The sequence below is a fragment of the Chinchilla lanigera genome, unplaced genomic scaffold (genome assembly GCF_000276665.1).
Source record: "Chinchilla lanigera isolate Chin_1 unplaced genomic scaffold, ChiLan1.0 scaffold00146, whole genome shotgun sequence".
Taxonomy (NCBI): domain Eukaryota; kingdom Metazoa; phylum Chordata; class Mammalia; order Rodentia; family Chinchillidae; genus Chinchilla; species Chinchilla lanigera.
In genome coordinates this window covers 1,202,167-1,215,303 of record NW_004955547.1, presented here as the reverse complement: position 1 = coordinate 1,215,303, position 13,137 = coordinate 1,202,167, and the positions used below count along the sequence as shown (strand labels likewise).

The following is a 13,137-nucleotide window of genomic DNA, read 5'->3' as shown; positions in this document are numbered from 1 at the left end:
GCCTAATTGGGGGAGTGAGAGGACGGGGAACACAGAGGCAGGAAGCCTGAGCTTTTGTTAAATATCTAGAAGGCTGACAGAAAGAGCGACCGGACTTCTCAGTGTCGCTGTACCAATGGGCGCGAGCTTCAGAGGCGAGTGCCCCTGTGCCCAGCCTCTTAGCACCTGTTCTGAGGGTTCCCAAGAATCAGAGAGTCTCGGTATTCATTTACTCACTCACTCAGGTACTCGGTATTTCCTAGGTGCCTCTGGTGCCAAAAACTGCTAATGGAAGTCTAAGGACAGCACATCTGGTTCGGGCAGAGCCATCACACGTGCGGCTCTGAGGGCTGCACTGTACCCCGAGCTGGCACTCTGGTGCTGGGAACGCACAGTTTCCACGGCCACTGATGTTGGCCCTGAATTCTGTCCTTTCCCGTTTACATGGGAGAGTAACGGAGGTTGGAGGCTAACCTTCACCAATAATCCGATACTTACCAGGTGGGTAGAGCAGTACCACATTGTCTCCTGCATTTAGATGTCCTTTGTCACCCAGAACTGACGCAATCCTCTCTGCTCGCTTATGAAGCTGGAGGCAGCTGGCTGTGCACACAGTAGTTCCCTTCACACAGAGAAAAGGATAAGCCGGTCAGAGCTCAGCAAGGCGGCTAGATGTGTGGCACACACCGCTAATAGCAGCACTCTGGGAGGCAGAGGCAAGAGGATCACAAGTTGTAGCACAGCGCAGGCAACTTAGTGAAGTGGGATAGGGTGGCAAGGGATATAGCTCAGTGGGAATTTCCAACGGCACAAAACCAACAACTCCCAACTAACAAAACAAGAAGTTCAGTGAGGAAATAAATAGGGCAAGTATAGCCACCGTGACATTCTGCCTAAGAGGCTTGTGCTTTGGTAGATTACCCTTTGTGAGTCACTCGTGAAAATTTCCCTAATCAAAAGTGAAGTGGGGCAGCGGCGCGTGGTGGCGCACACCTGTCATCTCAGCACTTGGGAGGCTGAGACAGGAAGATCCCCATGAGTTCGAGGCCAGCTTGAGCTACATAATGAGTTCAAAGCCAGCCTCAACTACACAAAAGTTTGTCTCAAAAACAAAGCAAAACAAACCAACAAAAAGCCTTGTGGAGATTTTTTTCATTTTTCAATGTCTGTAGGTACTCAGGGTATATGAACATTAATTTAAATCAAATATTGAAGTTTTTCCTGCTTAACGTGATTTTAAAAATACACACAAAAAAAATTATGTGAGGAAATAAAGAGTAGAGGGAAATTAAAAGAACTCAAAGTACAGCACAATGAGGAGAGCAGGAAAAGTGAGGTCAAGATAGTAAGCGCTGGCCCCGAGGGTCACATCCTTTGTTGTGCACAAAACACGAATGGCTCTGCATTTACTAACAGTGATAATATAAACAAAAACAGTAACCAGAGTCTACCCGCTAAGAATAAAGAGCAGGAGATGAGAAAGGGGCCAACTTTCTTGATCCTCAGAATGATTTCTCCTGTGGACCTACATGAAGTTTTACTGAGCTAAGCTTTTGAAGTCCCTTCCTCTTGCAAAATATGGCACACGTAAGGGACAGTACAAAACACACGCGGCTTAACGAAAAGCCAGCGAACCGCAGCAGTGGAAGCGGCAGCACGACAAGGGGAAGACCGCCCCGCAGCGCACATCACTCACGGGTCCCCCACTCACAGCTCTCTCCTTCGCCCCACACAGAACTACCATCGTGACCTTCTTCTTAATAACTGATGCTGTATTCCAGGTGATTGTTCTTTATCTATCATGCTAGTACAGATTATCTCACACTATAATTTTATAATGGATAAAAATCTCACAAAATACAAGTGGTTTTTTTTGGTCTTTTTGAGACAGGTTTCACTCTGTAGTTCAGGCTGGCCTTGAACTCACAGTGATTCTCCTGCCTCAGCCTCTGGAATGCTGGGATTACAGACATGCACCACCACGTCTGGCTATGAAATACAAGTCTTACAGAGCTGTTTCTTTTCTTTTTTTTTTGGTACTGGGAATCAAACTCAGGACCTTGTGCTTGCCAGGCAGGCACTTGTGCCGCTGAGCTATATACCCGGCCCTAAAGCTGTTCCTTTAAAAACTTTTAAATGTGACTAATCTAAACTAGTACTAAAGATGAGTACACATTATATGTAATTTTACACACAGCAATTTAGAAGTAGTGGCATCATGCTGTATCTCCTGTCAAAGGCTGCACAGTGCGCTGGTTGAGAATACGTGCTCCGCAGCCACAGTTCAAATGAATGGGAGGAGCTGCTTTCCACTTGATTGGTGCATGCTGCATGCATGCACTGCAACATCACACTGAACCCCAGTAATACAAATAACTTATACTTGTTAATAAAAAATAAAAATTTTGCATTAGTATTGCTATTTTCTTTTGTTTTTTGGTGAGTACTGGCAATCGAACTCAGCACCTTGCGCTTGTCAGGCAGGTGCTTGTGCCGCTGAGCTATGTCCCCGGCCCTGTTATTTCCATTATTATTTTGCAGTATGGAGAATTGAACCCAGGGCTTAAGTACCAAGGTATGTCCCCAGCCCTCTTTTTACTTTTTATCTTAACATGGTCTCACTAAATTGCTAAGCTGCCCAGGCTGGGCAAGAACCTGTCCTAGAGCCCCAAGATGATGGGCATGCATCACCGTAAGTGGCTGAAAAACTTTTTTTGTGTCTTTTTGAGACAGAGTCTCGCTATGCAGTTCAGGATGGTCTTCACCTCACTTTGTAGCCCAGGCTGGCCTCAAACTCACAAGGACCCTCCTGTCTCAGCCTCCCAAGTGCTGGGATTATAGGTATGAGCCACCATCCTGGGCAAAAAAACTTTAAGAGCTAATTTCTTAGTCTTGCTCCTTACTAGCTCTGTATGACTGACGTACCTTGGTTTCTTCAACTTTAAAATACACTATGAAATGTAAGCACCTAGAACAGGGTCCTCAGTACATACTCAATTATTAATGCTTTATGTCTTATTTTCCTCTAATGTGTTAATCATTTTGGGTGGTCATCAAAGACTCTTCTATGATATTGCGCTGGATATATGTAGTATGTTATCATGTTTGTGTGCTGTAATTTATTTAGCAGTCTATTATTGGGGATTAAGATTGTAACACTGAAATAAATATCCTTTTGGCTAAAGTCAGGGTTAAATTCATAAAGCACAGCAGCAAACTCAAGTTCAGTGAAACAATGTTCCAGCCGTAAGGAACATGTGGTTAGGACACTGTCTGCCAGTCTGGGTAGATCTAGCATAGAATATTAGGATGTACAGAAGAATGAAGTACATGTCTGTTGGGCAGTCATTCATTTATATTATTTCTCTAACCGAGAAACAAAACTAAATTTCAGCTTTGAAGGTATGGATCTCATGGCATGCACAACTTTCACCATAGGCAAGTCTGGGAGTAAACCCGAGAAGTGAGTAGGCTAACAGCTTCTTAATGAGGAGTAGGGATCTTAGTGAATCCACGGGCCAAGGAGAAGCCCACTTTATGTAGACACAAAGCAAGACCTAAAATTTTCTATCATAAAAGCACTGGTTCTCAATGTTTATAATGACTCATCATAAGATGCCGCTATGGCTTGAATCTAGATGTCCCCTGCAAAGCTTCTTGTGGTGCTAGGGGGGCTTTCTGGCAGTGGCAAGATACAGGGTATAGCAATGTGGATTAAAGGTGTGATACTGGGAGGGAGGATATAGATAGTGCAAGTCCCACCCTGGGGCTTATAGCCTGGCTGGAATACAAAAGGACAGGGGGAAGGCAGGCCAGCTGCTGTTGCTGCTGCTTGCTGCACCCTGCCTTCCATGCCATGGACTGTTTGTACTGCGTGGTGCCTCTCTGTCGTGCCACCCTCCCTTGGAGCAGATTCTGCACAACTTATCCTCATGTATCAAAACAAGGAGAAAGCAGTAACTCCTTTTAGAGGTGGTAACAAATAATTTCTAATTAAAAGGAAACCAAGCGGGGCGTGGTGGTGCACGCCGTAATCCCAGCACTCGGGAGGCTGAGGCAGGAGGATCATTGCGAATTCAAGACCAGCCTGGGGTACAAAATGAGATCAAGGCCAACCTGAACTGCATAGTGAGACCCCGTCTCAAAAAGAAAAATAAATAAATTAATTAATTAAATACAAATCATAAAAATAAAAATAAAAGGAAATCAAGAGGCCCTAAGATACTCCCACAGGATGCAGCTGATTAGATGCACAACAGAACTTTCCTACCTTGGCATTTAACAGCATGAAAAGGACATGGTCAGGCGTTGCCTGGGCTCGCCACTGTAGAATCTCAGCCAGAAACTGGTGCTAAAGTCAGAAAGTATAAAGAAAGGTGAGCAATTTTCAAAGTCATATAATCCACCCTTCTTTTGCTACCTGAAGCGTAAGTTATATCCATGACTTAGTTCAAAGGTCAACACTTACCTTCCGCACTAAATCATTCTCTTCAATTTGCCCCAGATCCCTTCCAGCAGCTTGTGCTATGCGTTTTCCAGCAACCAGATTCCCAACCATCACAGAAGCAGGACCAACACCTGTAAGTAGATGCAAAAATCAACTCGCTGGAGACAGTAATTCAAGCTTCACATCCCCAAAGCACTTCCGGACTGACTAAAATTGGTTAAAACACTCATTCGTTTATTATTGGAGACAGGGTCTCACTATGTAATTCAGGCTGGCCTTCAACTCACTGTAATAGCCCAGGCTGCCCTCAAACTCACTGTGATCCTCCTGCCTTAGCCTCCTAGGTGCTGGGATTATATAGGTGTGTGCCACTTCACCAGGCAATGACTTTTTTTTTTTTTAATCTAGTGACTCTCTACCACTGAACTATATCCCCACCACATTTTACTTTTTAGAGACAGGTCTTGCCAAGTTGTCTGAGCTGGCCCAGAATTTGAGATTCCTTCCTCAGCCTCCTGTGTACAGGCAGTTGGAATTACATGCATGTGCCATCATGCCCAGCACTGTAGAGAGGATTTTCGGTATTTCCAACACAGAGAAAAGATACATGAAGAGATATGCTAGTTATCCTGATCTAATCATAATGTACATGCATGGAAATATAATGCTACACCCAATAAATATATATAATTGTGTTAATTAAAAATAAAAAATATCTAAAAGAAAGTAAATAATGAAATCCATACTGTGAAACATTCTATGAGATAATTGCCCTGACCTCTTCAAAAACACCCATGTCTTGCTGGGTGTGGTGGTACGCACTTGCAGTACCAGCTATCAGGGGGCTGACATAGGAGAAGTTCAAGGTCAAGCCATCCTGAGTGACCTAGCAAGATCCAGTCTCAAAAATTGAACGACAGATGACCACAATCCCAGCATTTCCTAACGCAGTCAAAACCCAAGTTTGAGTACTACCTGAGCAGCCTGTCAGGACCCTGTGTCAAAATTTAAATAGTAAAATATCAAAAGCTCAGTGTGAAGGCTTTGGGTTTAATCCCCAGTACCAGAAAATTAAAAAAAAAAAAAAAATCAATTTTTAAAAAGGTTGGTGATGTAGCTCATTATCCCAAAAAAAGTCATAAACAAGTGGAGATATTTTATTTATTATTGGATGACAATTTATTTATTATTGGATGACAGTATAGCATAAACTACACAGTGAGGCCCTGTCTCAAAATACCAAAATAAACAAATTAATTACATATTAAAAAATTAGATAAAACAAAAGCACTTAGCTCATACTATCATTTTTAAAAGCATAAATATTTGGGGGGAAGCTGAATAAAGATTATAAGGGAATTCTCTATTCCATCTGCTAACTTTTTCTGTAAGTGTGAAAGTATTTCTATTTTATTTTATTTTATTTTATTTTTTTTGAGACAGGGTCTTGCTATGCAGTTCAGGTTGGTCTTGGCTCATTTTGTAGCCCAGGCTGGTCTTGAACTTGCCAACGATCCTCCTGCCTCAGTCTTCCGGGTGCTGGGATTATAGGCATGGGCCACCATACCCAGACCCCTATCTTATTTTTTTTTTTGGTACCAGGAATTGAACTCAGGACCTTGAGCTTGCCAGACAGGCGCTTGTGCCACTGAGCTATATCCCCGGCCCATGAAAATATTTCTAAAAAATTTTAGGTAAAAAAAAAAACCTTAAAAAATGTATTCCCTACACTCTTGTGTAGGGAATACATTGTAGGGAATACATCCATTTGCTACAAAGTGTCTATTGCAATTTTGAGTACAATATGAAATATTTGTTCTTAAGAAACTGAGTATAGATTACAGATATTTCACTTTCAAAACAGCCCTAAAGCAGGCACCCAGAATGTACCTGACTGCATAAACTGTCCCATCCTGAATTCATACTATAATGACATTTATACTATAATGAAAAATAAAGCATAGCAATTTTTTTTTTTTTTGGAGACAGGATCTTGCTCTGTAATTCAGGCTGCCCTTTAATTCATGTGATCCTCCTGCCTCCGCCTCCTGAGTACTGGGATTCCAGGTGTGCGCCAACATGCCTGGCTCTGGCATGACATTTTTGAAAAGTGAATTCTGCACAGTAGTTTAAAACAACAAAAACTTCAGTGGCAATATCTTGAGGTTCTGTGTGCAATTCTTTTTTTTTCCTGTGTGTAATTTTCGAGTATGTAGCTAAGAGAGAAAAACACTAAGCTAGTAACTCCAGCAAGCTGACCGCAGTGCTGCACCTGTAAACATGCATCCTTGTTTTACTGAATAAAGCTCTGTAAGTTTCTTGTGGCAAAAACTATCAACCCAATACCTACTTTTGTCTTCTTCCCTAATAACATGGGCCCTGGTTTCCCGCTGGACACGTGCTTGGAAAAGCCTGTATTTTTCAGCATGGGAGCCCAATCAGATGTAATTTCTAGAAAATACATTAAAGGGAAGGTCTCCCTTCTCAACCTCCTCTCTCACCTGCTAGGCAGCCTAATGGACCCTGAGGCAGTTGGGTAAGAAGGGCTGCGGCAGATCATCTTACTTTCCCAGATTCCTTTCTTTCCTTCCTGCCCTTGCTGTGCCACATGGAAGAGCCCACCCCTCTGATCTCTGACGTGGGGCACAGGCTGACTTGTTCTGGGCAATGACCTGTTAGGAGACCAGGACACAGCCGAAGCTTTAATAAGCTTGTGTGCCTTGGCCAGCCTTCCGGCTTCTGCCATCTGCCCTGAGAGAAATGCGGCTTTGGGAACTGCCAGTCCCATGATGAGGAGCCGCATGAACAGTTCTGAACTCAGCCTGCAGCCTGGGGCAGAGTCCAGCCCAGCTAATGCAATAGTCCACAGCGAAAAACCACTGCTGTTATTTCAGGGCACGGAATTCTTGGGGTGTCTGCTCTGTGGCATAACTATAATCACAGTTGACTGATCAAACACAGAGCAAAAAGTCAGGCAGCTAGAAGAACAGGAGAAGTGCCCATGGCAGCCCTGGGCTGCCCAACTCTGAACTTCTTTAAACTTGGAAAGAAATAACTTTGATTCTTTTTTTTTTTTTTGGTTTTTTGGTTTTTCTCCGGTACCGGGAACCGAACTCACGACCTTGCGCTTGCCAGGCAGGCGCTTTTGCCGCTGAGCTAAATCCCCAGCCCCTAACTTTGATTCTTGTTTAAGCTGCTGTTACGTTTTTCTGCCGCTTGCAGCCGAGACCAGCCCTCAGCACACACTGGTGTTCTGTCCAGCAGAGTGCTCGCAGGCGTCTCCGAGAGCCTGCTGCCCGGCTGCCCACCCCTTCACACCTGACTCATCTCTGACATTCTGTATTTTCCTCAAGCCCCAAAATCTATTCCCTTATTATTATTATTATTTTTTTATTTTCAAGAGAAAAGAACAAAAAATAACAAAAGACAAAAACAACACAAAAACTATAAAAATGATACAGAATTATAACTCATTATTTCTGCCTGTTGACACCATGATTCTCAAATGACTTTGTCCCTATACATATGTGCTCCTAGCAGAAAGTGAAAATACTGACTCTAAACATAATGCTTTTGGGCCGGGGATACAGCTCAGCCGCACACACGCCTGGCTGGCAAGCACAAGGTCCTGAGTTTCCTGGTACCAAAACAAACAAACAAACAAAAAAACATAATGCTTTCACCAGGAGGGGTGAAATGGATGCTATGTATTTGGGAGCTCAGCAATAAGTCTTTTATATAGTTGAAGGTTTTTTGGAGACAGGTCTCACTGTGTAATTCAGACTGACCTTAACTTAAACTCACCATGTAGCTCAGTCTAGGCTCAAACGTAGCAATCCTTCTGCCTTAGCCTCCCAAGTGCTAGGATCACAGGCATGTGCCACCATGCCAAGCAACACAGGCTTTATTAGTTGATAAAACTGTCAAAATCTGGTTTAAAAAAGCACCGTTTGAATATTTACAGGTTTACCTTGGTTCATGAACTTAATTTGTTCTATGATTTTGGAAAAGACAGCCATGGGTGTCTGTGCAGGAAAGATGGCCACAGTCTTGTTTGTCATCCAATGCAGAATTTGCAAGCAAATTTAAAAAAACAAAATTTTGCCAAATGCTTCTGTTTGTGAACTAAACTGTTTGCAAACAAAAGTGTTCACGAACCAAGGTACCATGTAGTCTCCCATGAAGCAAGATAAAACTTGAGTCATTTATATTCTGAGACAGGGTCTTGCTAAGTCACTAAACTGCCTAGGACAAGTTCAGACTTACAAACCCCCTGCTTTACAATCCAACCCGCAGGACGCTGGGATTGCAGGTATGCACCACCACACTCAACACCATGCCTGTTTTATTTATATGCCCATATGCCTAGGTGGATAACATGTAAGATTCTGTTTATTTTTGTGTTTTTTTGAATCAGGGTCTTGCCATGTACAGCAGTTCAGCCTGGACTTGAACTCACTTTGTAGCCCAGGCTGGCCTCAAACTTGCAAAGATTCTCTTGCCTCAGCCTCTGAAGTGCTGGGATTATCAACATCTTGATAGTCTGACAATATCCTACAGTCTCAGAGGCTTACCTTATACTTACCATATATCATGTTTACCTTTCAGCAAAAAGCTGTCCAACAGAAATATAATGTCACACTTTTCCTTCCTTCTCTAATCTTTCCTCTTCTTTTCCAACACACTTGGAGGCCGATGTATGCTAAGTGTACATCAGTATGGGTGGGGTCTGAGGAAGCCAGACACTCCCTTTCCTTTGTTGTCAGGCATATAAGAAACTAGGAGCCCTCACCAATATCTCTTGAAATGAAAAGAATCAGTAAAACCTAATGGTCATAGTTTGGATTTAGCGGCTACTTTAACGTCTTCCCTCAGTTACTCCTGCTCTTAGCCTCCCACTTAGCGCTCTAATACTCATCTGCTCAGAATTAAGCAAAAAGGTGAAACTACTTTTTCTCTTTTCCACATGGAAAATCACGTATTGTGAGTTGCACCTTGCACTCAGAGGGCTGTAACAAACACAGAGCAGGCTGCTTATTTTGTGCTTATAATCGAAAAAAATTTCTGAGGTAGTTATCTTGCTCCCAGAGGTATTACAGGCCCAACTCAGGTCACTTATAGCTGAAGGTAACAAGAGGGGTGGCTCTAGATAAGAGATTCCCAACTGAAAGGCAGGACTGCACAACACCCAAAGTGGATTTCAGGCACACATGTAAATCTCTATGTGACTTTGGGCAGGACACTTAACTTTTCTCATCCAAGTTCTAACCAGGCCCAACCCTGCTTAGCTTCCGAGATCAGACACATTCAGGGTGGTATGGCTGGAGACAGGATACTTAACTTCTTTGGTTTTTTTTGGTACCAGGAATTGAACTCATAACCTCAGGCTTGCCAGGCAAGCACTTATACCACTGAGCTATATCCCCGGTCCCAAGGATACTTAACTTTTCTGATTGTTAGTTTCCATAGCTAAGAGCAAAACTTTAGGGTCACATATATAAGATACTAATACCAGCGATTCTTGGTACCAGAACCTTCCCTTAGAGCACTTCTCTTTACCTAGCTCTACCAGTGGAATTCTGATCATCTTGCCCAAACTTTATCCTCGAGAGAATTAGAAGCATACCACTTGGAAGAAACAGTAACAAATCCAATAAACCCTACTCTGCAGGGTCTCGATTCACCTTAGTTTTGTCAGCTGATGCTGCTCCTGTGTTACTAGTCTTTGTAAAGTCAAACTCTAAACACAGAACCATGCCAGCAGATGTCAGCTTCTCAAAGTTCCAATCGTAATGTTATGCCCTGAAAGCCAGTGCGTTACCTGGTTGCTTTTGCCGGGGCTTTGGCAAATTCGTCACACACGTATGTGGGCACATGAGTATGTTGCAAGGATGTAGAGATCCCTCCAGAAAGAGCTGTTTGGTCTGAGATATATGGATCCCTCCTAGTGGCGTTTTTGGCAATGTATTGGCAGGCACCAGAGCAAGACAATAGACCCCCACTTGATGAATGCTATCGATTGCCTAGAAAAATATAAAGAAAAATATTAAACAAAATTACTTTTACTACATTTGACTTTCTCCTGGCATAATCCATAATTTTACTGTAGGATTTTATTTATTCATACTAGGTCTAGAGTCTAGTAGATCACTGTGATCTCCTATATCTTAAGAGCTAAAGAAAAGCATTGAGATCCCACATATCTTTCAACTACGGCAGAGATACAGACAGGAGGAAGGTAAGAGACCCGAAGTGGCCAAGCACAGGTACTGATCTGCCAGCCTCAGGATGTTCTCTTTTAAACAATAACCATCAAACTCCTTGAAATTTGGTTCTTTCATCTTTTTGGTAACAGCCCTTTTAACTAAGGTATGAAGGGACATCTCACTGTGGTTTTATTTGTATTTTCTTGATGATTAGTGATGTTGAACATTTTTTATTTTTGTCTTTTTGAGACAGGGTCTCACTACACAGTTCAGGCTGACCTTGCGCTCAGTTTGTAGGCTGGCCTCTGGCAACGATCCTCCTGCTTCAGCCACCCGAATGCTGGGATCACAGGCGTGCACCACCATGCCCGGCTAGCTCATTTAAAAAGAGGCAAAGCATCTGTCTTATGAAAACAAAGCAGCTTTCTAAATGGGCTCTCACTTAAGTGATTCACCATGTTACCATGTGTTTGCTGCCTCTGCAAAACACCAGGCAGGGCCACAGGCTACCCCAGCACGCTCTGTTACCAGCGCTGGCACCACATGCTCACTCAGAGTCAACTGTACCTGTTTCTACAATGCCCAAGACAGCTGTTCTTGTTCCTGTTTTCACAATTTGAATGTTACGTAACTGATAAACTATGCATGCAAAAAGACTGGAAGAGCGAGGCTTTGGAAAAGCAAAGTGAAGGTAAGCTCCTGAAAAACTACTGCTGACAGTATGGGCACATTAACCCTAAAAGAAAGGGCTGTCTATTCAACTCACTTTTCTAATACCTGTGTTCTAGTTCTAATTTACTTTTTTTTGTGTATATGTATGTGTGTGTGTGTGTGTGTGTGTGTGTGTGTGTGTGTGTGTGTGTATTTATTTATTTATTTATTTTTGGTACCAGGAATCGAACCCATGACCTCATGTTTGTGAGGCAGGCGCTATGCCACTGAGCTATATCCCCGGCCCTGTATATGTATTTTTAAAAAGGGTATCATTATGCAGTTCAGACTGACCTTGAACTCACTATGTAGCCTAAAACTCACAGCAATCCTCCTGCTTTGGCCTCTTCAATACTGGGGTTACAAGCTGTTTGCTACCATGCCTAGCTTTCCACTTCACATTTAAATGAAACCGGAAACCAAAGATGATGCATTTGACTATACTTTATGCAAATAAGATTACCTGGAACTCAAACTGGATAATTCATACACATTACTCTACATGAGATGAACACACACTTTGCTTTGTGTTAAAATTTAATATTTGAAGATCTTTTATTTTACAAATCTTCCCTCCTCCCTCCTTCCCTCCCTCCCATCCATCCATCCATCCATCCATCCATCCATCCATCCATCCATGAGACAGGGTCTATGATCAGTCTGTCTGTCTGTCTATCTATCTACTGTCTATCTACCTAACCATCTATCTACCTACCTACCAACCTACCTGCCTACGAGACAGGGTCTATGTCAGCCAGGGTGGTCCTAAACTCCTAGGGCTCAAGCCACTCTCCTACATGAGCCTCTCAAGTAGCTGGGACTACAGGTGTGTGACACCAACCCCAAATTCAATTGCCTTTTAAAACCAACCAAATTAATACCAGTTCAAAACACAGCTGTTAAGAAGATCCCATTGTTCTACCCATAGGCCTTATTGAACTGCAACTTCTGTTGAACCTTAGCAAGAAAATGGACTTACAGTCATCATAAAGTGAGCTGTAAGCGATAGACAAGGCCTTAAGGACCAAGGAAACAGACCTGATGCTCACATTCTTCAGATTACCCTACGTGCCAACACACATGTGGGAAGTACAAAGTCTGGAAGAGTTCCTGAGTCACTGTCTTTTCTTTCTTTCTTTTTTTTTTTTTTGGTACCAGGAATCAAACTCACAACCTTGCGCTTGCCAGGCAGGCACTTGCGCCACTGAGCTACATCCCCGGCCCCGTCACTGTCTTTTAGAATACACAAAAAGTAAAAACACAAAACAAAACACCCAAACAAACAACAACAAGATACACAAAAAGTTATCAAGTGTATTACAGGTAGCCTGGACTGTCCCCTGAAACCACAAACCTGGTAAATCATGGCACAGCCATTTTTCCTTACAAAGTGCCAAGTTAGGTGCCTATTCAAGACCTCCAATTAACGGTCCTCGGTCTTTAAACCACTGCAACATCATCTGTATCCAGTGCAGACCCAGCTGAGAGCTCACAGAGCCTAGTAAGACAATGGCACTCACCGCATGCCTCAGTCAGGTACCAAAACACTTTTACAAGGTTTTAGATTGATAATTTCAGAAATTATTTTTGCGGGAAAATTAACAAAATCTTTAAAACTTCAAGTATATTTATTTCTCTGTAACAGGAAAAAAAAGTGTATAATTCACCACAAGTATTGACCATTATGCCCCAAAATTCACTTTCTACAAAACAAGCAGGTCTGGGGCTGGGGATTTAGCTCAGTGGCACAGTGCCTGTCTGGCAAGAGCAAGGTCGTGAGTTTGATTCCTGGTA

At 42.8% G+C, this 13,137-nt stretch overlaps 1 protein-coding gene across 3 annotated transcripts in view; it reads right to left on the bottom strand.

Annotated features, from left to right (window-relative positions):
* Dip2b (disco-interacting protein 2 homolog B) overlaps window positions 1-13,137 on the bottom strand; it is a gene marked incomplete in the record, with an annotated part of 228,430 nt that overhangs the window by 25,446 nt on the left and 189,847 nt on the right. For all 3 annotated transcript variants that reach the window (XM_013508454.1, XM_013508452.1, XM_013508453.1), the window contains 4 exon segments: window positions 478-601; window positions 4,250-4,330; window positions 4,448-4,557; window positions 10,248-10,449. In XM_013508454.1, the coding sequence (XP_013363908.1) occupies window positions 478-601; window positions 4,250-4,330; window positions 4,448-4,557; window positions 10,248-10,449 (517 nt within the window).